Raw genomic sequence first — 23,627 nt, 5'->3', positions numbered from 1 at the left:
AAATACATGATAATCGTCCCCTAGCGGATTTCTCTAAGGGAGATTTACCTGAATTTCTCTTATCAGAGCCTGTGGACAGTGTAACTACTTTATTACGCTGAGGAGGGTTTATGTGGGAATTTCTTTGCGAATTCATTGTTTGTTTTGACTCATTCGCAAGGTCATGACCATACATTGTATTGGCTACAATTGACCGTTCCCTCACAAAGGTTAGAAGATGGTTAAAACTTGGTTCGAGCCCCTGCTCTATCAGGCTACTTGCACGTTCGACCCACTGGGACCGAATGTGAAGTGGAAGTCTCCTAACTATTTTGCGTAGGTTTTCCGTATTATTCACATCGGACATAAAACCTAGCTGTGTCAAGGTCATATGACATTTCTCCATATGGAGTGACAGGTTCATTAGTCCCTTTACGTCATTACTTTTTATGGCACTGCCATTTACTAAACTATCTACATGGGACCGGGCCACTAAATGTGGTTTACCGTACCTAGATTTAAGGATTTCTGTAGCCCTTAAATAGCCTTCGTCCGGAGACAAAATTACACAATCTTCGATACAATATTTTGCTTCACCCTGACACAATTGAATTAAATAATTTAATTTTAATCTATTGTCACTTACCCTTGCCTCGATATTGGTTTCGAAATTGCTGATGAATTTACAATAATCAGCAGGATTCCCACTAAATTTAATCAACTCCGGTTTAGGTAAACCATAAACGTTTTGAGAATAAATTTGTCTTGATGGTATATTATCACAAAGATTTTCACTAGTTGCATTGTCAGGTAAGTCCTTCACGCAATTTTCAACTCGAACATCGGTTGCTGGCTCGTCGGGTAAGGATAGCACTCCTCTGTCATCGGAATCTTCTTCTTCAATCTCAGCAAGTTTCTAGCTCGTGCCGGGCCGACTGCAGTTCGAGCTCCGGCGAGCCTCTTCGCTTCTGCGCTCTGTTTCTTGTTTTTCTTTCAGCTGGCGGAGGCGCAGTTCTGCCCTCCGCTTGCGTGAGGCTGTAGAGCTACACGTTACAACGGAATTTGCACAACTCGTGTATTCTTGATTCAAATCACTGATTTGAGATATTATATCCCGGTACTGCTTGTGTATTTCCTCGTACCGTTTGTCATTTATTGACGTCGCAAGACTCTCATGTACACTAACAATTTCCTCCCAGCAGTTACATAGGTCTTTCTGCAACTGCTGGAAGTCGGAATCGCCTGCCGCCATCTTAATTCTAATTGCCTTTGATACTCGTTGGAAGCTTGACACATGCTTCTTCATATTGACTTCAGCTTCGTTACTGGTTACGTCACTTGCCATCTTTTGATGATACGGAATATATGTTTACAAATATAATCCAAATAAATACTGTTTAATCCAATTAACTTTCACCTTTTCGTTAATAGATTATGTTCAATAACTGTAGGGGAACACGGTGTTCAACAACTGTAGGAACTATACTGTTCAATAACTGTAAGAACACAATGTAGATTACGTGGGTGGCTGAGAGAGAACACGTTAATACGGGTGTTCACTTCAACTGTTCACCAAATTACACAGACACTACGACACAGTCGTAATGGGCAGCTTCACTAAGTTTGGGCAACAAAAGATGCAATTCACGCGCTATATTTTCCACTTTTATTCCAGAAACAACACATAGTCTAAGGAGTATATAGTGTATCTAACGTATATAGCGTATATAGCGTATACAGCGTATACAGCGGTTATCTGAAAGTTAAACAGTTATACTTCCATTAATAACAATTAAACAACATACAAAGAATGCATACATACTTACAAATAAACAAGTCACATATATAATTCATCCTTAACAAATACTGTGGGAATCCTGCTGCTAGTAATGTTAACAAATCAATTAATTGATAGAATTACAGATTATTTACTTTTACATCAAATTTTTAACTAGGATACAGTTTTAACTATCTTAACATAAAATTGTTAATGTATTTACCTTAACAATAATAAATGTAATTATTTTAGAACAAAAATTATGTAAACAATAATTTTCCCGAACGAAGGCAAAATAAAAAACAAAAATAAACTTACTGAACAATGGTATCTGTGCCCGAAACTTAAAAAATAGAAATTCACAAGATTTGTACTTCACATTCCGAAATCTTATTTTCAACTGCCCTTGGAAAGGCGGCAAATCTTGCATTTGCATATAATTATTATTTCTAGGGACAGTTTTGACCAACCAAAATGCAGGAATCGCCCTCTAAGAAAATAAAAGTAAAATTTGATTTTCTAAATATGGGGATCATTAATTACTAGGGAACGCTTAGTCTTGGCAGGGACCAGAGCGCACTAAAATAACATTGCGCTGGACAGTTGGCATGATTTATTGAAATCAAAACAATTATCTAAACATTTTAAACCGGTCTCTGATAATTAAAACCAGCACCAACATTCGGAGTCTGGAACATCGTGTAACATATAGTTTATATGTAGTTGATACGAGCTTATTAATTGGTACCACGTAACGAAGTAATTTAGTGCATTTACTTGTCTATAAAGCAAACGAATGATTTCTCTGCGGAAAAGGGGAAATGAAATGTGCACACTTGTTAGTTTTATACAATAGAGAATAGATTTCAAATCGTTTTGACAAAAAATATTCGTTTTTCAAAAAAAAAAAAAAAAAAAAAAACTAAATTAATAAACCCTTTATGATATACAAATACCGTAATTCAAAAAAATTGTGATAATAAATTGAGAAAAAAAAAAAAACAACACAATTTTAAAGGGTGTGGATGAAGGCACAACACTGTGCAAGCCTTTCCTTTTAAAAGGAAACTTTATCTGGTCTATGTTTATTGAAGACCTAGAATTATTCCTAGGATCTAGACCAGGAAGTGGTCTTAATTATGGCGATATAACACTAATCCTTTTCCTATATGCAGACGATATGGTGCTATTATCGGATAACATCGAGGATCTTCAACTGAGTTTAAATGACTTAAACACATATTGTAATCGATGGGGTTTGAAAGTAAACACGGAAAAATCCAAAGTGATGGTATTTCGAAAGAGTGGAAGATTACATGATGATGAGAAATGGACATACGATGGAAGTACATTAGAAACAGTCGATAACTTTAACTATCTAGGTGTCGTATTTGGTTCAAATGGTGGATTCAATCTTAATTCCCAAATGTTAGTGGGTAAAGCGCTTAAAGCAATGAATACATTATTAGTTAATACGAAAGAGTTCGAGTTTTCCCCAAAAACTATGTGTAGTTTATTCGATTCGTTTGTAACCTCGATTTTAAATTATTCAGCTGAGGTGTGGGGTTTTACCAAATGTAAAGAGATGGAGCGTATACACTTGAAGTTCTGCAAACGAGTATTAAATGTTAAGATATCCACAAGCAATGCTGGTGTATATGGTGAATTAGGACGATTCCCGCTGTATATCAATCGCTACATTAAAGTGCTTAAATTTTGGTTTAAAGTGTTAAAAACTAGTAATTGTGTTTTAAAAACGGTGTATTCAATTATGCTGGAAAACGTACAAAAGAATAAAACTAATTGGTTGTCAAATGTAAAATCAATGTTATATACGTTTGGTTATGGGTATGTTTGGGAAAACCCTTTAAATTGTAATGAAGTCACATTTATTATACAATTTAAACAGCGTTTGTTAGACTGTTTCACTCAAGAATGGAAAAGTAGCTTAGAGAACAACAGAGTGTTAACTGTATATAAGCATATTAAACATGACTTCAAATACGAGAGTTACCTGAGTTCTGTTAAAAACAAATTATTTAGACAACTTATTACAAAATTTAGATTATCCGCTCACAAATTACGCATCGAAACAGGAAGGTATGGACAAAATAGAATTGAAAGAACTGAAAGACGTTGTGAAATATGTAATTCTTCTGATATTGAAGATGAGTTCCATTTTGTTATTATGTGTCCCAAGTATAAATGGATTAGGAAACGTTATATTGACAATTATTATTTTGAACGACCTAGCATGTTTAAATTTCTTAAATTAATGTCAGTCACAAACATAGATGTTTTAAACAAATTAGCATGCTATCTTAATTGTGCTTTAAAAATCAGAGCCAACGAACTGCTATAATTTAATGTTTGTATTACCTCCACTAGTGACATTTGTTAAAAAAACAACAACATTAAATACGTTATATTCAGAAATTGCCAGAGTTACTGTGGCGATTTGTACTGTTTCTGTTACACATAAAATGTTATTCAGAAAGTTTATTTATCTCTCTCTGTACTCATGCTGTAATTGATTTGACTTTTGTATTATATGTATTGTATTTATATAGACGAGGAGCGTAGAGCTCAAGTCTACAATAAAGATTTTGTTCTGTTCTGTTATAATTAATTTCTTTTAATAGGTACATAAAATATGAAAAAATATGAATGTTAAATAATAATCATATTGAGAACACCAATTTATATTAATTTCATCTTTACAGCGGAGGTGTTAATTAAGGAACAGTTTTCTATCTTTAACTTTTTGTAAACACCTGCGGATTTTTCAGATGTATTTATAAATAATTTTCCTCTGAAATCACCCAAATAAATAAAGAAAACCAAATTCACGTGTAGAAAATACGTTCGGTGACCTCTTAGTTTTTTCGCTTGTATCATATTCCAACATCATGCTAAGTTTAAATAAAGTTTCCTTTTAAAAGGAAAGGCTTGCACAGTTGTGCCTTCATCCCAACCCTTTAAAATTGTTCCTTTTTGTGGGGTTTCAATTTATTATTACATTTTTTTTTTGAATTACGGTATTTGTATATCATAAAGGGTTTATTTAGTTGTTGTTTTTTTTTTTTGGAAAACCGAATATTTTTTTGTCAAAACGATTTAGATCTATTCTCTATTGTATAAAACTAATAAAGAAAATGATCAATCGTAAAAATATTAACGTGATACTGAAGGAAAACAAGTGTGCACATCTCATTTCCCCTTTTTCGCAGCGAAATCACTCCCTTGCTTTATAGACAAGTAAATGCACTAAAATACTTCGTTACGTGATACCAATTAATAAGCATGTATCAACTATGATACATAGATCAGCACGTGGCAAGGTTAATGATATGCATGGGCTATTTTTAGATTACCTCACCAAGAAGTTGAATTGCGTTCAGTAGATCTAAATATAACTCGATCATGAGTGATTTGGTAAGCAGGACCACCCTTTGAAGACGGAATAATACTACAGTCACCATTCTCTATTGTATAAAACTAATACAGACAAAAAAACAATTATAAAAGAAACTAACTTTTGCGTCTTGAAAAACAAATGAAACGGAACAATTTCGTTTATAATTTATTACGGTTTAAACCGATAAATCAAGTAAAAATAGAAATCCTATTTATATACACAAACTGGGATTACCGAAGTAACTAAAATAGCTTAGATTTCCGTAATATTACTCCGCAGTATGACGTAATCGCCCGAATTGTCACGATTGCAATCGGAACTACATCGGCTATTATCATTAATCCGAAGACTGACGGAAAAGGCCGAAAAGTTGCGATTGGCACGATTGCAGCTGGTTTCCCGTTCAATCATGCACCAACAGATGTAAGCAGGAAACCACCTAACCGGAACAAGTTTTCCAGATGAAATGGCTTGCAGCCGTGGCTGCAAGCCAAAAAAATATATTTTGAACATCTATGTGATTGTAATACTGTATGTTTGTTACGTCGCTTTTCATTGGATAATTGTGACGTTTATGAAGTTTTGTATACACGGCTGCTGTCAATATAATTATGTAGAAATCTCACGTTTACCCCTTAAAAATGTTTGCTGTGTAATAAATTCTTTATAAATATTTGTGACATAATTATATGGCCGTATATAAACGATTGTTTTCAATATAACCGTTTATCTAGGGTCATTTAACATGTAAAAAGTATTTATAAAATGAAATTTATACAAACCATAACATTTGTTATAATCTTACAAGTACATGTATGTGAAATCAGAAAATATACAAATTACAAATAAAAGAAATAATAGTATTGTTGCGTTCTGTGCGGATGGCTTTTATATAACTTTCGTTGACTATAACTATATTCTATTAACTAAGGCCGCTTCGCTATGTAATCTGTTTAGGTACTTTGGATTAATAAAAATCTGATGTATAACAATTTAGGCTCGAAACCTTGTTATTTCGCTTACTAGTATGCAATAAGTATAAAAATTTACACCACAGGCACAGATATATGCTGTATCATAGGCATTGTTGATGTCTACTTTAAATTATGCTCGACATGTGCTGACAGAAAACGACCATGAAATTGACAAAAGTTAAGTGCCTAAAACTTTGCATATCAAACCACTACAGAATAGAAATTAGTTAAAATAAAAAGATGCATATTTTTAGTAAATTTAAAACAACAATTAAAGTCAATGTTCTATAGCACTAGAGTGTTCCCTGTTTCAAAGAGTTTTTTTTCGGAAGACATTTAAAAACTTTATGGATACACGTAACAGGCCCTTATGTACATTTATTGTAATCAGTTTTGTTCTTACTGTTTTTATTCTTTTCTAGAAAGTACATCTACAGAAGGATACATTTATAATAAACGCATGCCACTCAAACTAATTCACCTTTCACAGAAGGTTATAATTTCGTATTGTATTTATAAAAAAAGATATGTTAGTCCTGAACCATTTCAATGAAAAGGGATAGTCCTCTTTGAAGTCATTTTTGCAACGAGCACGTAAACTCAATTTTAAGGTAGGATTAGGGACCATTTCTCATAATATAAGACTATGGGACAATCAATAAAAGAGTCTGACCAGTATCAGAAATATGGCACATCATTTCCAGCAGCTTGAAATATAGTACCCGACGCGTATTTGGGATATAATATAATTTAAATCTAAAGCACTATTTCATGCATATATATATACAAATTTTGATAGTTTACATTTAACACATGTCTTTGTACATTATTTCGTTTATTAAGGCCCAATAGCCTAAAATAAAATAATGAAAACCATTTCTGTATTATTTCGCGCTTTTTCAATTTATAAAAATATTGGGACAGTCTTTTTATATTTTATAAATGTAGATTATAGATATAGATTTACATTTTAGCCAAAACATTTTTCAAGTACAGCTGATGGTCAATCAATGATACTTTACAGGGACATAACAAAAAGCTGTTGTGGTTTAATCGTTCTTCTCGAGTTATCTCGCTTATTATTTCTAAATTAATCATTTTTTTTAGATTTAAGTTAAATTTTAAGTTAATGATCGTTAAATTATGACTACAAACTGGTTGATCGAATGCTGCTTGTGATGCTGGATTGTTTTCCTCAGCTCTCTACTCTCTAGCTAGTGTACGAAAGATTCGTTGATTCTTTAAAAGTATCCTCTCGAGCTCGTGCCTTAAATATAATCCACAATGTGGCTACTGAGGTCTCCAGTAAAAACAAAAAAAAAAAAAAAACAAAAAAAAAAAAAAAAAACAGCCTGCTTTTATTGGAACAATTTAGAACAATGTATTAGCTATATTACACCAAATAATGCTTGATTATTAGCGTTTTCTACATTGTGCTCACATTAATTACTGTTTTGTTTCGTTCATTACACCATGCATTTTGAATTATTTGGATGAATAAACATATTGTTTGAATTATACCATTAATCTTTGGCATTCAGACTCTGATAATTTACTTTCTACATTCAAATCACGAGGTTCACAAACAAAAAATCATTGACATTTAGATTTCTTGTCGTTTAGGGAAATTTGATTCCATAAAGTTATTAATTACATAATGTATTTGACTGACGAAATAATCATTTAGCACATCTAATTTATTTGTGTGACCTCCTTAGATGGTTTAATTATTATCATATTATTAACATTATCAACTTTGAGAGTATTACAATACTCAGTTCTATATAGTACCTTAATTCAAGATACCCCCCCCCCCTTAAAAAAAAAAAACAAAAAAAAAAACACTTTTACTTTTGTTTATCTAAACAAACAACTTTTACTTTTGTTTAGATAATCATAAGGGAGCTAACCCAGTACGTTTATGGATGTTTTTGCCTTTAGTGTAATATTCGTACACATCTCTAGGATACATGCCATTGCAATATATTTTATGGTGGCATATTTCTGCCACAAGATAACCTGATAATTAACTAGTTAATTAAGAGGTTAACTAGTTACGTAACTAGTTAACCTCTTAATTAACTAGTTAATTATCAGGTTAACTAGTTACGTAACTAGTTAATTTTTTCAATAAAGAAAAGATCATAACGGGAAAAAAATGCATGTTAGTGCCTGCAAACTGCCATCCCTTATTGTCAGCTTAATATTAAGAGGTTAACTAGTTACGAAAATACCTAACTAGTTAACCTAATACTTAACTAGTTAATTATCAGGTTAACTAGTTACGTAACTAGTTAACCTGATAAATAACTAGTTAGTTAAGAGGTTAACTAGTTACGTAAAAACGTAACTAGTTAACCTCTTAATTAACTAGTTATTTATCAGGTTAACTAGTTAGGTATTTGCGTAACTAGTTAACCTCTTAACTAACTAGTTATTTATCAGGTTAACTAGTTACGTTTTTATGTAACTAGTTAACCTCTTAATTAACTAGTTATTTATCAGGTTAACTAGTTAGGTATTTGCGTAACTAGTTAACCTGATAATTAACTAGTTAATTAAGAGGTTAACTAGTTACGTAACTAGTTAACCTCTTAATTTTAAGATGATGATATAATAAAAGGATGGCAGTTGCAGGCACTAACATGCATTTATTTCCCGTTATGATCTTTTCTTTATTGAAAAAATTAACTAGTTACGTAACTAGTTAACCTCTTAATTAACTAGTTTGTTATCAGGTTATCTGGTGGCAGAAATATGCCACCATAATATTTAGTTGCAAAGTGTTCCGATGTTTTTAGTTTGTTAATGCAAAATAGAATTCAATATTGTACTTTTACGGCAGTTTGAGGTTTATATTTTACAAATTAAACAGTTTTAGGTTTATGTTTTACATATTGGACGGGTTGGGGCTTATATTTTACATATTGGTCAGTTTGAGGCTTACAATTTACATATTAAACAGTTTTAGGATTATTTTTTACTTATTGGTCAGTGTGAGGCTTATATTTTACATATTGGTCAGTCTGAGGCTTATATTTTAAGGCTTATTTTTTACATATTGGACAGTTTGAGGCTTATATTTTATATATTGTACAGTTTTAGGCTTTAATCATACGAGCAAACATCGTTGTAATGTGCCAGTTTTAATTCCTAGTCATGTTAATATACTTAAATAAGCTTATTTTTACTAACACTTTTTGGGGAAAAAACGACATTTTAAGGATTTTTGACCTCAGTGGAGCTAGCTTATTTAATTTAAATTTAAATTTAGCCATCAGTTAGTAGACGGCAGAAGGAGAACTGAAACATACCTGATGCATGTAATGCCAAGAAATATTAAATGGTTATAATTATAACACAGAAACTTCTACATAAACCATAAACCCCAAATGAACAACAACAAATAAAAACAACAACAACAAAAAACACGCTTCTTTTCCATGTGTTAAACAGCTTTTATAAACCATGCTACTTTGAGCTAACGGCATGAGTTGTATATTCTGTATATATTATTTTTTCAACTTTATAAACACCACAGAGTAATGTTTGGAAATAAGTAAAAACAAGAGAAAATGAATAAATACAATTTGAGATAAAAAGATTTACTATGATATCACCTATTGCACAAGTTCTCGCACATGGCACGATTAAAATATCACTTGACACTTATTTCATATCGGTGACGCGACACGACAGTTAAATTTACTCTCTGAATATACATTTGATTACTAAATTGTTCCACGTTTTCCACCCTTGCTAACATGAAATTACCCCCCTTCAACTGATAATGAATATTTTCTGATTATTAAAATATGTACAACTTAGGAACTTATTGTTCACAGTAACTGTTTATTTTAATATGTTGTATCCATTTATCTTTTGTTTTCCATTTTATTATCTCCCATGTTTCACATTTCACTTTTGTTTCACATCTAATTGTCAGCTTTGTTTCACATTTTCACTATTATTTCAAATTCAATTATTCCCAATGTTTCACATCATATTTAATTGTCACTATTGTTCCACTTTTCCACTATTATTTCAACTTTAATCATCACCTTTGTTTCACATTTTGCTCTAAGAATTTAAGTGTACGATTCCAAGAATCTTCCTGAGCACGTGCATGCGGAGCGGTCCACCCACCATTCATTATATCAGCGTCTGCAAATATACAGTTTATCATATATAGAAACTATCTCTATCCATCAAATGTAAAGATATTCTGCACTATAAAAAAAAACAAAAAAACTTTCGGAAATAATTATTGATAATAGTTCAAGTTAAAACGAATATGATGATGATAAATATGTCTAAAATAATTTCATCATCCCGATCATCCTAGTGGATTTCGCCAGGTTTCATACTGCCAGCTTCTTAATGTTTAATAAGCTCTTAATTAATTTAAAATATATATTTCCAAATTCAAACCAGGTCATATTCAGTACATAAATTCTTCAGTGTTTTTTTTTAAGTAAAATTATATATTTGGCATAACTTATAGCACAGATTTTGAATGCAAATTTTAATTGACGCTATACAAGAAATAGAACACACCACCGAGCCCCATTCAGCAATTAACCTCGGCCCATTAAATGTTTATGCTAACGTTTCGGTATCGCAAGGATGCTTTCGGTGATTAGTTAGTCTGTCTAGATTAGTTTGTCGATATACACATCAATGTATACATAATTCATTTGCTTTTCTTTTGGAACACTTTTGTATCAAATTGATATTGTACATATCTGCTAAAACATAACCATGAACACATACATTATACATGTATAATAATTATATTATATATATGTTTGCCTACCACGATATTGTTCTGGAACAGATAAAGAAGTTGCCATTCTTTTTCTACCCGGATTTGTCGTCCGAGCATGAGGGGAGAAAGGTGGCTCTATTAAATGACCGGCTCCGGGGTACCTATACACTTCAACCAGGTGCTTAAACTCATTTGGACAAAGCTCATAGAAATATGTTTGTGTTTTAGGATCAATTTGTTTGTCGTCTTCACCGGCTATAACGAGAATCTTCGCTCCATGTCTCCAAGCCTTAAAACATTTGAAACATTTTTTAAAAATACGAAATATCAACGCCAAGTTATTAACTAATCTATTACCAAACTTTCATAAGAGACTTTGCAAACATACATACATAGCAACTCGTATAAGAATATAGTTAATATTATGGATGGACTTATATATCGTGAAGAATAATAAATAGATTTAAAGTGGATTGGTCTACAATGGACATATTTTTTATGATAATTTCTAATATTGATTAATAGCAATAGCATAGCATCATTTGAATATTCTTATAAAATATGTCTTGAATAAAAATATGTTGTTTAAGTTCTAAGTGATTTAATATCATGCACATTTACATGAATAATAATAATATTTTGTCCCAGAACATTTTAATATCTGATTGATTTAAATATATAAAATAGCCTATCATGTACCCCACACTTGCCAACAACATCCATATATAATTCTTTCGTCTGATACTTAATACATGTACTACCAACGTTATGTAATTATTTTTGTGTATTACAGTCCTTCCAATATAGACCATTTCACTTTAATTAAATTTTTATTTTCAAATTCTTCATTTACTTATATGTCTGTACATTCATTACGTTAGGACGTCATGCACAAAAGACTATAACATCTTGTAAAGTTTAAACCTATCATTTTCGCCAAAATAGAATAACGGAAAGGATTTCTAGAGCACTGGGAGCCAGGTTCACATACGTATATAGATGATAATATACAGTTATTTCATATGCAATTTGGGAACAGTCAAACTGTTGGCCCGAGGTGGAGGGGGTAGTGTTTTGAACTGTTGCCAAAGGCCGTAGGCCGAGGGCAACAGTTCAAAACACTATCCCCGACACCGAGGGCTGTTTGACTGTTCCCAAATCACATGTGAAATAACTGTTTTATTACCTAATCAATTACATGTATTTCATTTAAAATATCACCTGTTATTATCAATTGAAATAGCAATAATGTTATGTTTTAAAAACTTACTTCAATAGGAAACTTCTTCTCTTCTAAATGAAATACATCTTTTACAACTAACCCTTCATCTGTCAAATACGCCCTATTATTGTCAGGCCTAGTCCAGAAAAAAAGAATATATCAGTAATACAGTTCAATTTCGATCATACAATTTTTATTCATTTTTCATGAATGGAGTTCAGCACATTGTCTCTTTTTGGGTCACTTGAAAACATCCCAGCATTACTGATTAGAGGAGGCCATAAAGACCTCTCCAAGCAGACGAGATCTATTTAAGGACATATCCAAGTAGGCGTGCCCTATTCAATGACTCCTCTTAACAGGCGACACTATTTTAGGACCACTTCGAGTATGCCAGCACTATTTAAGGCATTTTTCGAGCAGTCGTGCAATTTTTAAGGACCTCTTCAAGACCTCGCCAAGCAGGCTTGCACTAATTAAGGACCTATCCTTGTAGGCAATCCCAATCTAAGGACTCTTCTTAGCAGGCGGACACTATTTTAGGATAACCCCGAAAAGATCAGCACTATATAAGGAGTTTTCCGAGAAGACGAATCCCATTTCGTTTACCTGCGCGTAACACCACCAATGTAACTGTTAGCTTATCTATCAAAGATCATCACTCAATCCGGAGAATCATCTTTTGTCAAGACAATGGTCAGATGCCATCGTAATGTGATTTGATTTGGTTATACCGGTTAATCGAAACCAAATAGTGGTCAACTCCAACTAAAGGAATATTTGTACGCAGTAACTTTCCATGTAAAGCATTGAAATTACTAAAACAAACTTTTAAAAAGTACTAGTACACTGTAGTTACATAATGAATGAATGATTAAACCTATCAAACAAAACTGTGAGACGTTTTTATGTTATTGCATTACAAACATTACAACTTTGCCATTCCATTCGCGCGGTGCATCATTTCTTGCAAAGTCGCTTACATTAGTACAATCTCTGTTCTTAGTAATCATGCACCTACGACATCATGTTACAAAATATATATCAGTTTGTCGTAGCACAATTGTTACATTGTTTACACTATGTAACGAAATGAAATACGCAAGCATTTTAGAAATGTTCAGTAAAGCAAAAGTAAGAAAATGACATTTTTCCAAATGACATAATCGTAATACTTAGCATAGACCTTTAAATATGCATTTTAACTAAAATAAATCTTATATATTTTTCATATTGATATATGTTATTTCTACATGTCTATATGAGAAAACGTACCATGAGGGATCGAGTTCGTTAAACCATACTTTTACAGGAGTCACAGACAGCCCATTTATATTGACAACAGCTTTGATCTACAACACATAACAAGCGGTAATTTGAGTTTCGTAACATGCAAAACATACTTTATGACATAAGAATGATTCATAATCCACATGAAAGAGTATGTATTTTGTACATGATTTAACATTTGTTCTTAATGAAGTACACAATACTCATTTGTTCAAAATGTTTTCACGATAAATTGTGAGCGTGAATATGTCACTATTTACATGAATGTGCGTGTAATTGTTTCTTCTATATGACACTATATGCATTTACATGAATGTGCATGTAATGGCTTTTTTCTATATGGCACTATTAACATGAATGTGCATGTAAATGTTTTTTCTATATGGCACTATTTACAAGAATGTGCGTGTAATTGATTTTTCTATATGACACTATTTACAGGAATGTACGTGCAATTGTTTTTTTTCTCTATATGACACTATATTCATGAATGTGCATGTAATTGTTTATTCAATATGTTACTATTTACATGAATGTACGTGCAATTGTTTCTTCCATATGACACTATTTACATGAAAGCGCGAGTACTTCTTTCTTCCATAGGTCACTTTTTACATGAATCTGCATGTAATTGTTTCTTCTATATGGCACTATTTACAAGAGTGTGCATGCAATTGTTTCTTCAGTATGACACTATTTACAAGAATGTACGTGCAATTGTTTTTTTTTTCTATATGACACTATATTCATGAATGTGCATGTAATTGTTTATTCAATATGTTACTATTTACATGAATGTACGTGCAATTGTTTCTTCCATATGACACTATTTACATGAAAGCGCGAGTACTTCTTTCTTCCATAGGTCACTTATTACATGAATCTGCATGTAATTGTTTCTTCTATATGGCACTATATTTATAAGAGTGTGCGTGCAATTGTTTCTTCAGTATGACACAATTTACATAATTGTTTCTGCATTATGTTACTATATTCATGAATGAGCAAGTATTTGTTTCTTCCATATGTCACTACATGTATTAACATGAATGTGCGTGTATTTGTTTCTGCATTATGTTACTATGTACATGAATGAGCAAGTATTTGTTTCCTACATATGTCACTACATGTATTTACATGAATGTACATGTAATTCTTCCTTCCATATACATTAAAGCCATTTTCATAATAACCTAATTAGCAACCTTATAATGACCTTACTAAATATTATAATATAAGCCTTAACATTAACGCACCTATGTCATTTATGACAATAGACTTACTTACTTCGGAATTAAACATATTTTGGGTTTTTTCCCCCAGCTAATCCGGCTGTACAAACAAACTTTTACAGTTAAAGCTTCGAAAATAAGCGCAACAGTTTGACTAATATTTTGTGACCGGTAGTGCACCGTGAAGCTATAACAGGAAAGTTTGTTTGTACGGTCCATGGATAAGCTTAGGGGGCAGGGGACCTAAAAATGAAAAAAAATTGTATTTCAGTGTGACCAGAAACACAATTCCAAATATTTCAAAATCTGTTTCACAGGCACAGCATTATTCAAATGAATATATGGACATACCATTGAAGGGAAAATAATATTTGGCATGCTTGCCCTTCAAAAAAAGCTGACAGCAATTTATAATTTTTTACCCCCACCCAGCCAAAATCACACCTAAAATTATACCCAATATGGGCAATCTTCATTGAAGGTTGCAGGCATACTCCAGAATCCGACCCGAATTCCTTTAAAACATATTCAGTAACCACGCAGTGCAAAGCTATGGCATTGGTCAGAAATGACCAAAAAGTGGTCCTGTCATACGTTTAGATTTTTCACAAAAATTTTTAATCTGAAATTTCTTACTTGTTTGGCGCCAACTGTCCCAAAGCTTTGATTTTTAAACATTTTTCACCTCCATTCGGAAGAGTCAGAAAAAATAACATTACAAAGCTAAAACCAAAATGCTTTGTTTCGGTAAAAAACCCAAAAAATACTTCTTCATTTCCTAACACAAACAAGAAAGAATTAAACAAGGACAGAGAAATATCAGAAGTTAGTCAGTACCTTCAAAACCATGTCTGATTTATTAAAAAGGTGTAAAAATTTGACCGGGGCCATCATTCGAATATGTCCCCTGGCCCCTTAGAAAAGCCCACATTTGCCGAGTTCCGGATTACAACTATTGCTTAGGAACACATTTACAATGAAAATTATTCAGCACATCAAAAATCATATACATGTATCTACATTTTAAAGAAGAAGATAAAGTAGGATGTTACCGTACTTGTGGTATAAGATAAGCTAGAGTTAACGCCAGCATCCCACCGTAACATAAACCGACAGCACCAAGTCTGTTTGTGTCAACATAATCTTGTTCCATCAACCACTCATATGCTTCCTGTAAAATTGAGGTATGTCTTATAAAACTATGAATTTATTTATAAATATAAATTTGTTACGAAAGGTTAAAACACTCTTTTATTTTTGTAAAAGCCAAACAAAACAAAGTTAAAGCAATGATACAAATTCGTACATTTAGAAGTATTGTCATATTTTATGAACGTGTTGATTAAATGTTAACTAGTTTTAAAATGAAAGAAAACAAAATTTTTACCTTCACGTAAACGAGGTCTACGTCAAGTTTGTCTTCAAAGCCAGGTTTGCTTCTCACGTGCATATAAGATAACGCCATAGTAACGTAACCATGTGACGCCAACAACGCCGCACGTGTCTCAATGATACTGACCAATCCACCGAACATGTCTACCAAACTAGGAAACGGACCTTTCCCTACATTTTTCATAATTAAAACATTTTTATAGTTTTCTTACCACGTGCATTACTCGTGCAACGGTTAGGAAATAAACACATTTTGTACATGCTGTGCTGGTAAAATTCTATAATAAAGGTCAATTAGTCCAGATAAAATTAAACATTAGTTCGGAAATAGTGCATTCAATAACTTATTTCTGTTGTATAGAACATATCATACTTTGTGATTAAAGATGAAATAAATTATTAACCTTCTGGTATAAAGACTGTTCCCTTAAATTTTCCTGTAAGTTGTATTCGTTTGACCCCTGGATTTTTGTATAACCTTTCAACTTTTGTCGCTGCTATGGGATTACCAGACAACATTGGTTCCTCGTGAGCGTCCGAATAAACTTTGATATCGAATTTCATTGGTGAGCTGACGTCTTTTTTGACAAGTCTAGCTGACTGATTTGGTGCGGATAAACATTTAAGACTCCAAAACAAACCCATTGGTTCGATTCCTGTAATAACAATGGTTTTGAATGTTGCTATATGTCACCGGCTACATTAAATTTATGCTTACAAGTGAATCTAAAACGGCTGATTCTTACGTCACATTGACACCATTGAGGTCAAAAGGCGACTTCCCAGGCTTGAACGTTTGTTTTAGACAGCGACAGAAAGCTGGGCAGATTTAAATGATGATAAATATCGCTCTTTTGAGATATTAAACAAACTTAAGCTTTAAAATATTTTATGGTACTGACCCATACATAAAGATTCAGAGAAACGAATAAACAATGAATCGCACGTTTATAACATTTCTTTCAACTTCACAACTCATTTCATTCGAGAAGTTGCGCTTGACCACCGGAGCGACAGATACAAATTTTGTTTTTGCTTAATTTTACGGCACACTAACACAGTAATTAAAGGCCATATGGCGCCGAAATAGGAAAAGCGATTTTCGCTAACCTCGGGTGTTACAAACGTCAAAGCAACATCGGGATCATAGCCAACTCACCTGCTGGTGCTAGAAGTAGGACTTTATTTGTTAAAACCCATTTTGTCTCCTCTTACGCAGGGATAAACGGAGGCTGCAATTCTATTGCCTCAAGCAACCCTTCAACCGCAATGAGCTCAAATGTATTGTGTATGAAATACATACGGCTAGAATAGATGTTCTTATCTAATTAAAATAAATTTTAAATTATTTATGATATCAGTAACAAAGTTACAACAAGTTTTACTTTTCTTGTCTTCTTACCTTTAAAATAACCGCCTATTGAATTTGTAGTAAAGTTATCTATTTCACCCTTGCTGTCAGCTTGATAAACACAGCGGGATTCGAACTTCATTCCATTTTCAACAACTTCTGCAACGACCGTGACCACCTGGCCAGCAGTCAGACCACGTATATGTATTGCGACTTTTTCATCGACCATACCGACAGGGGGCGCCACAGATATACACGGTTCATCGGCCCTGGTCGAGCCGGTCGAACATTCTCTAGTTGAAGCATTTATATGTTTCTGAAGTACTTCTAAACGTTTCAGGGACTTCATTACGGTGTAACTATTCTAGCTTGCTCTCCTACTACATTACCTGAAAGGTTTTACATTTTATTTACATGAAAGTTTTTAACATTACAGGAATATTTATACCTGGAACGATATATTGATATAAAATAACCATGTGTCTCAATTACTGTTACTGTTCAATACATTCATATCTATTTATAAAAAGCGTTTGTATTTCAGTTACAATAGTAAAATGGTTAAATATCGGTGTAGATCACATAGTTATATAAGGCACGTATTGAGATCGATTTTGAATAAACGTGAAATATGAAGTGTTAAGGAAATGCAGGTCTGGGCGTAGCACTTGGAGTAAAATCCTGAAATCCTGAATCCACGCCACAATGTAAATATTAAGTCATGTAGAAAGACGAAATAAAACTTATTGTTGTCGTGAATTGTGCGTGTATTTTGCTAACAAAACAAGGTAATTTGATAGGGGTTCTACATACCAGCCAAATCCCACGGGGTGCATGACCCCCCCTAACCCCCTTTGGATCGGCGCATTACATGGGGATGTGGATTCAACAGTTAAGTGAATTCTACATACGATGAACTATGACATTAACACATTTTGATCAGTCATTCAACCATGACTTTTATATTAGTAAGTCGATAACGCATCAAACGATTTTTTTTCAGTCGAACATTTTTCAGTTTTCTTTTTTTTAAACATTAAAGCTTTGAAAATATGGATAAAAACCGGTGTAAACCCGGAATAGTACGATATGAAATCGATACTAAGTAAAAAAAACCACAGCATATTTATCTCTGTAAAGATCTAGATCTATATTATAAATTGTGCACAGTCAAAATCCACATGTACATACATAACAATCATACTAGCTAAATTATATAACAACTTATCCAAAGTCAAATAATGATACAACAAAAAACTTAACACACACCTTGCATCCTAAGATATAATCCGTAAATAAAATACAGTGACCTACATTTTTACCTGATTTCTATTTACGACGCACACGTAAAATCATCAAAATAATTAAGGCCTACTTGCATTCTAAAATTTAACCCGTGTTAAGTTTCCTCTTTCTATAACGTGCCCTATATTTTTAAATAAGTCAATTCACGAGACACACATATAATCATGTAAACAAAGATATGAAAAAATCCAAACACCTTTAAACCCAGTACAATGTAAATTTATGTACTCACTGTTTATATATGTTTTGCATGTTTTGTATCTCACCAGCATAAAATCACTGAAGGGTAAAAACTAAAAAGTAAACGATACTTCACATAATGATGGTAACTGTTTCCGGTATGTTAAATTTAGATCATGTTAATGATATTGACCTCAGTTCATTTTATAACGCTAATACCATAGATGGCCAAAGTATGGTGGCTGATTTATGCCATTTCGCTTTCTTGCCCCGCGACCCCGCCAAGCGAAAAGTCGAGAATTAACAAGTTAAAATGGCGGGGACGTGGAGCTAAAACACGCTTATTAGCGGGGGCGCGTGGCGAAAAGTCGGATTTAATTGTAAAACCGCGGGACCACGAAGCGAAATATTTATTGTTATAGGCCGCTAATTAGCGTGCTGTTGTCCACACGCCCGCCAAATTATTCTTAAAAACCTCGACTTTTCGCTCCGCGACCCCGCTAATTAGCGTGTTGTCGCTCCGCGCCCCCGCCGTTTTTGTAGTTAAAATCTCGTGTTTTCGCCCCGCACCCCGCTAATTAGCGTGTTTCACTCCGCGCCCCCGCCGTTTTATACATTTATTAAACCTCGTTTGGCGCCCCCGATAATTAGCGTGTTTTCGCTCCGCGCCCCCGCCGTTTTATTTCTTAAATCTCGCCCCGCGCCCCCGCGCGGCGAAGTTTTATTTATTAAACTTCGCCCCGCGCCCTCGCTAATTAGCGTGTTTTCGCTGCGCGCCCCCGCCATTTTAACTTGTTAATTTTCGACTTTTCGCTTGGCGGGGTCGCGGGGCGAAAACACGAATGGCACAAATCAGCCACCATATAAAAGAGATATTCCTACAGATTAACAGAATATGCTTCTCGAATACGAAGAGCAATCTCAGTTTTGAATGTGACTGCGTTAAATTATCATATTGAGAACACCAATTTATATTTCATCTTTACATCGGAGGTGTTAATTGAAGAAAAGTTTTCTATCTATTACTTTTTGTAAACATCTGCGCGTGATGTAGCTTTTTTCTTCTTTTTCTTAAACTGTGACATTTATCGAAGAAAAAATGGATAAAATAATTTAAAGTACCTCTATTGAAATTGAAAAATTGGAAAAATTAACCGAAAAATCTTATGGAATGTAATGTGTTGTTGGTTTTTTTCGGTGGTGCATCAAGGTCAGATGTCTTGACTCCTAGTTTCCGCCGGGCATTGGTTCTTCTTAAGTCCGAGCTGTTCTGCAGGATATATAAATATAACGATATAGGGCACTATATTTATTTTTTACTTTACTGCACATTTTAACTCGAATGGTGCATTACTCCACAAGAACGAACTCAAGCACATACAAAATACGTGAGAAATTAAACAAAAAAGTTTGTTGAATGTGGACCATTCTATAATAACACCAGGCAAATGAGTATTCAATTGAAGGATAATTTAAACGGAACTCATACATCTATTTGTATATATAATTAACACGTTTTTTCTGTGGTAAAAGTAACAAAAAGGCTCTACTCGAGTGAAAAGTGCGTTACGTCATATGTCAAGTTAAACCCTTAAATTGAAATAATGGTATCGGGGCCCACCTAGCAGCGTTGCAATCGAATCCACTGCCGTCTGCGTTGTAATAGTTGTTTATCAATTCTTTTATAAACAGACAATGGCAATTTCAAAAAGTTCCAAAATATCGTTGTTTTGTGTAAGTATTATTTATACGATGTTATGTCGGTGTGTTTAGGGGTCGTTTTTCGCAAATTTTTACGTGTTTTAATAAAAATTAGGCAAAAGTGGCGCCCCTCGGCATACTCTACAGAAGTGTTAGTATAAATGGCAAATAGTCACATCGTTTACGTGTAGTGAGTTGTAAGAGTACATATGTGGGCTCGAGTCTCACTAGGTGTTTTTCGTGAAACATTATAGCACAAAACAAAATTTGTCATTAACTTACCGACAACAAAAAAAAAGGCCATTTTATATCTCCGCTGCTAAGGCCCACCGCTTCTGCGAAAGCTATGGCCAGTGGGCGAGAAAAACAAAAATAAATAGAATGAGTTAAAAATAAGCCAGGCTATTTTCAGTCCACACCTTTTTTTACTTTTATGATTAGGACTTATGCCAGTGGCAAGGTCAAGGTAACATAAAGGAATACTGCATGCTTTGAAACAACAACCATAGCTTCCTGCTACTCAAAACAATTTGAGATGTATTAATATACTACAGGTTTCCGATTAATGTGCCCTTTTAAATGACCAGGGTCTTTGACAGTAATATCAGTTCGTTAGTTCGTTATAATTGTTTTCATTATGCCAAACAGTTTTGCTGCTATTATCCCAATACGAATACTTCATGATTACAACATACGACGCCGTGTTTTCATGTTCAATCAACTGTACTCAATTAGTAAGCAATGGAAAACATGACCGAATTGAAAGGTTGTAATATCAAACCACTACAAAATGAATATTAGTCATCACATAAAAAGATGTATATTTGTGACAACAATTATAGTTTGTTTTTGTATTTAGTTAATGTTGTGCAGCACTAGGATATTCCCTGATTCAAAGTATTCCTGGTGGAAGAAAGTTAAAATCTCTATGGATACGCGTAACAGGCCCTAATGTACATTTATTGAAGTCAGTTTTCTTTCTTACTGGTTTTATTCTTTTCTAGTGAGTACATCTACAAAAGATTGCCTATTTACCTTTTCACAGTATTAAGAATGACACATCATTTCCAACAGGACGTGTATTTGGGGACAACATTATTTTAATTTAAAACAGTACAATGTATTTCAAAGATATATAAATAAATCTAGGTTGATACAACAGTTTACATTTTACAAATATCTTTGTACAAATTTTATTGTATTAACCCTTTACCTCATATATACGCGAAACAACGCATTTTCGACCCCCCCCCCTTTTTTTAGGCCTCAAATAGTGAAAAAATGTCCTATTTGGGCCCAAAACACATGTTTTCGTTTGAGAAATGTTGCTTAAAAAATGAGCACTTTTTCGGCGCCGCCCCCCATCCAGAAGATACATCAGGGGGTTGCCAGAAGGGGAATGTGCCCCCTCTTCTGTTAGGGGGGTTTGAAGGGGGGCGGAGTCCCCCTCATCGCCAAGAAAATTTTGGACTTGTGAGAGGCTAAAAATTACCCCAGGTCGATCATAATGAAACGTGTAACCAACGCTGAAAAGCCTTTGACTCTATCACTTTGAAATAAATTTTGATGGAAAAAATCGAGGCAAAATAGTGATTTTTGGCAATTTTGAGATGTCCCCTCGTTGCCATGGTAACAGGAAATTTAAGACTGAGCATGTCGTTACAAAGGCAATGGTCCAGTCAACATTTGTGCCAAGTTTGATTAGTATTGAAGCATTTTTATAGTTTCATAGCAGTTTGAACTTGTAACAGGAGGCTTTTCAGTGAAAACGGCCATTTTTCACAATATGCTCATGGGGGAAAGGGTTAAAACTGAGGCCCAATAGCCTTAAATCATAAAATTTGAATACCGTAACAGTATTCCTAGAAATTATTTCGCGCTTTTTAAATATATTAAAAAAATATTAGGGCAGTTTATTTTGTATTTTAGGCAGATTTATATTTTAGCCCAAACATTTTTTTCAATAACAATTGATTGTGAATCACCAATAAAGCAGCGCCCATCTGTTTTTTTAAAGGGAAATAACTAAAAGCTATTGTGGTTTAATTGTTATTCCTGAGTTTTCTCGCTTGCTATTTCTGAATTAATAAACTTTTAAGTTGACATTATTCTTTTCAAAATGATTTAAGATTCAAGTTAAATATAAACAATCGTTAACTTATAAACTGGTTGATCGAATGCCGCTAGTGATGCTGAATTGTTTTCATCATCTCTCTAGCCAGTGTGCGAAAAGTCCGTTGTTCTTTAAAGTGGTGTGTAAAATAATCCACGTTGTGGTTCCCGAGGTCTGTATATTAAAATACACTTTTTAAAAAAATCTCCGTACTTGTTTGGACATTTTGAATTTGAACATTGACTAATTTTGTAAGTCCTCCTCGGTCAAGTTTCGCGAAAACGATAAAAAAGTATCGGCACTAGATTTCTTTATAAAAGTTACAATAGCTTACTAAATTACAGTTATACAAAATACCATTAGGCACAATCAGACGAGAGGTTTTTAAAGCAGACTAGACTGAAATGACAATTTCTATGAGGACATTACTTCATGTCATTATCTCGCTTTTCCTGAATTATATCCCATTTATTTGATATTTTTCAACTTTTTCAACTGCATCACTAGCAGCATTCGATCAATCAGTTTATAAGTTAACGATTATTTATATTTAACTTGAATCTTAAATACTTTTGAAAAGGATAATGTCAACTTAAAAGATTTAAAGAAAGTCTTTAAGACTGTTTTACATGTTCTTGACCAAAACAAAACAAAACAAATGAAAATAAAGCTCCGAACGTTGTTTTGCGTTTCCGTAAAAGTAATTAAATTATTTGCAAAATCATTTTTTTGATAATTTAGAATGAATGGTATTTTATAAAAAAGCAACTTACATTACAAGCTATTGGAAAGTAATGTCAATATAGATCAGTGTTTGTTGTGTTCCTTATTTAATCTTTCATGCTGTAAAAATATTATAATAATTCAACATTTATACTGCGACTAATACAAATTCATAAAAATGATGATAAATACATTGCTCTTT

At 33.3% G+C, this 23,627-nt stretch overlaps 1 protein-coding gene across 4 annotated transcripts in view; it reads right to left on the bottom strand.

Moving 5' to 3' along the window:
- Positions 1–19,056, bottom strand: part of LOC132736442 (bile acid-CoA:amino acid N-acyltransferase-like) — a 34,593-nt gene extending 15,537 nt beyond the window's left edge. Inside the window, exons 1-9 of one of the 4 annotated variants that reach the window (XM_060723583.1) lie at positions 18,673–18,979; positions 17,455–17,792; positions 16,457–16,708; positions 16,048–16,223; positions 15,718–15,831; positions 13,414–13,490; positions 12,187–12,274; positions 10,965–11,205; positions 9,586–10,312 (exon numbers count right to left, since the gene is read on the bottom strand). In XM_060723583.1, coding sequence (XP_060579566.1) covers positions 10,206–10,312; positions 10,965–11,205; positions 12,187–12,274; positions 13,414–13,490; positions 15,718–15,831; positions 16,048–16,223; positions 16,457–16,708; positions 17,455–17,752 — 1,353 coding nt within the window. In that variant the 5' untranslated portion in view covers positions 17,753–17,792; positions 18,673–18,979 and the 3' untranslated portion in view covers positions 9,586–10,205. Of the gene's footprint in view, positions 1–9,585; positions 10,313–10,964; positions 11,206–12,186; positions 12,275–13,413; positions 13,491–15,717; positions 15,832–16,047; positions 16,224–16,456; positions 16,709–17,454; positions 17,793–18,672 lie in introns of those variants that run through there. The other 3 variants (XM_060723581.1, XM_060723579.1, XM_060723582.1) reach the window with 3 other exon arrangements.
- Positions 19,057–23,627: the final 4,571 nt, after the last annotated feature.

Source organism: Ruditapes philippinarum, unplaced genomic scaffold, assembly GCF_026571515.1.
Source record: "Ruditapes philippinarum isolate M1 unplaced genomic scaffold, ASM2657151v2 ctg4309_1_1_1_1, whole genome shotgun sequence".
Taxonomy (NCBI): Eukaryota; Metazoa; Mollusca; class Bivalvia; order Venerida; family Veneridae; genus Ruditapes; species Ruditapes philippinarum.
The sequence above is the reverse complement of the archived record's forward strand: the minus strand, read 5'-3'. Positions and strand labels throughout refer to the sequence as shown.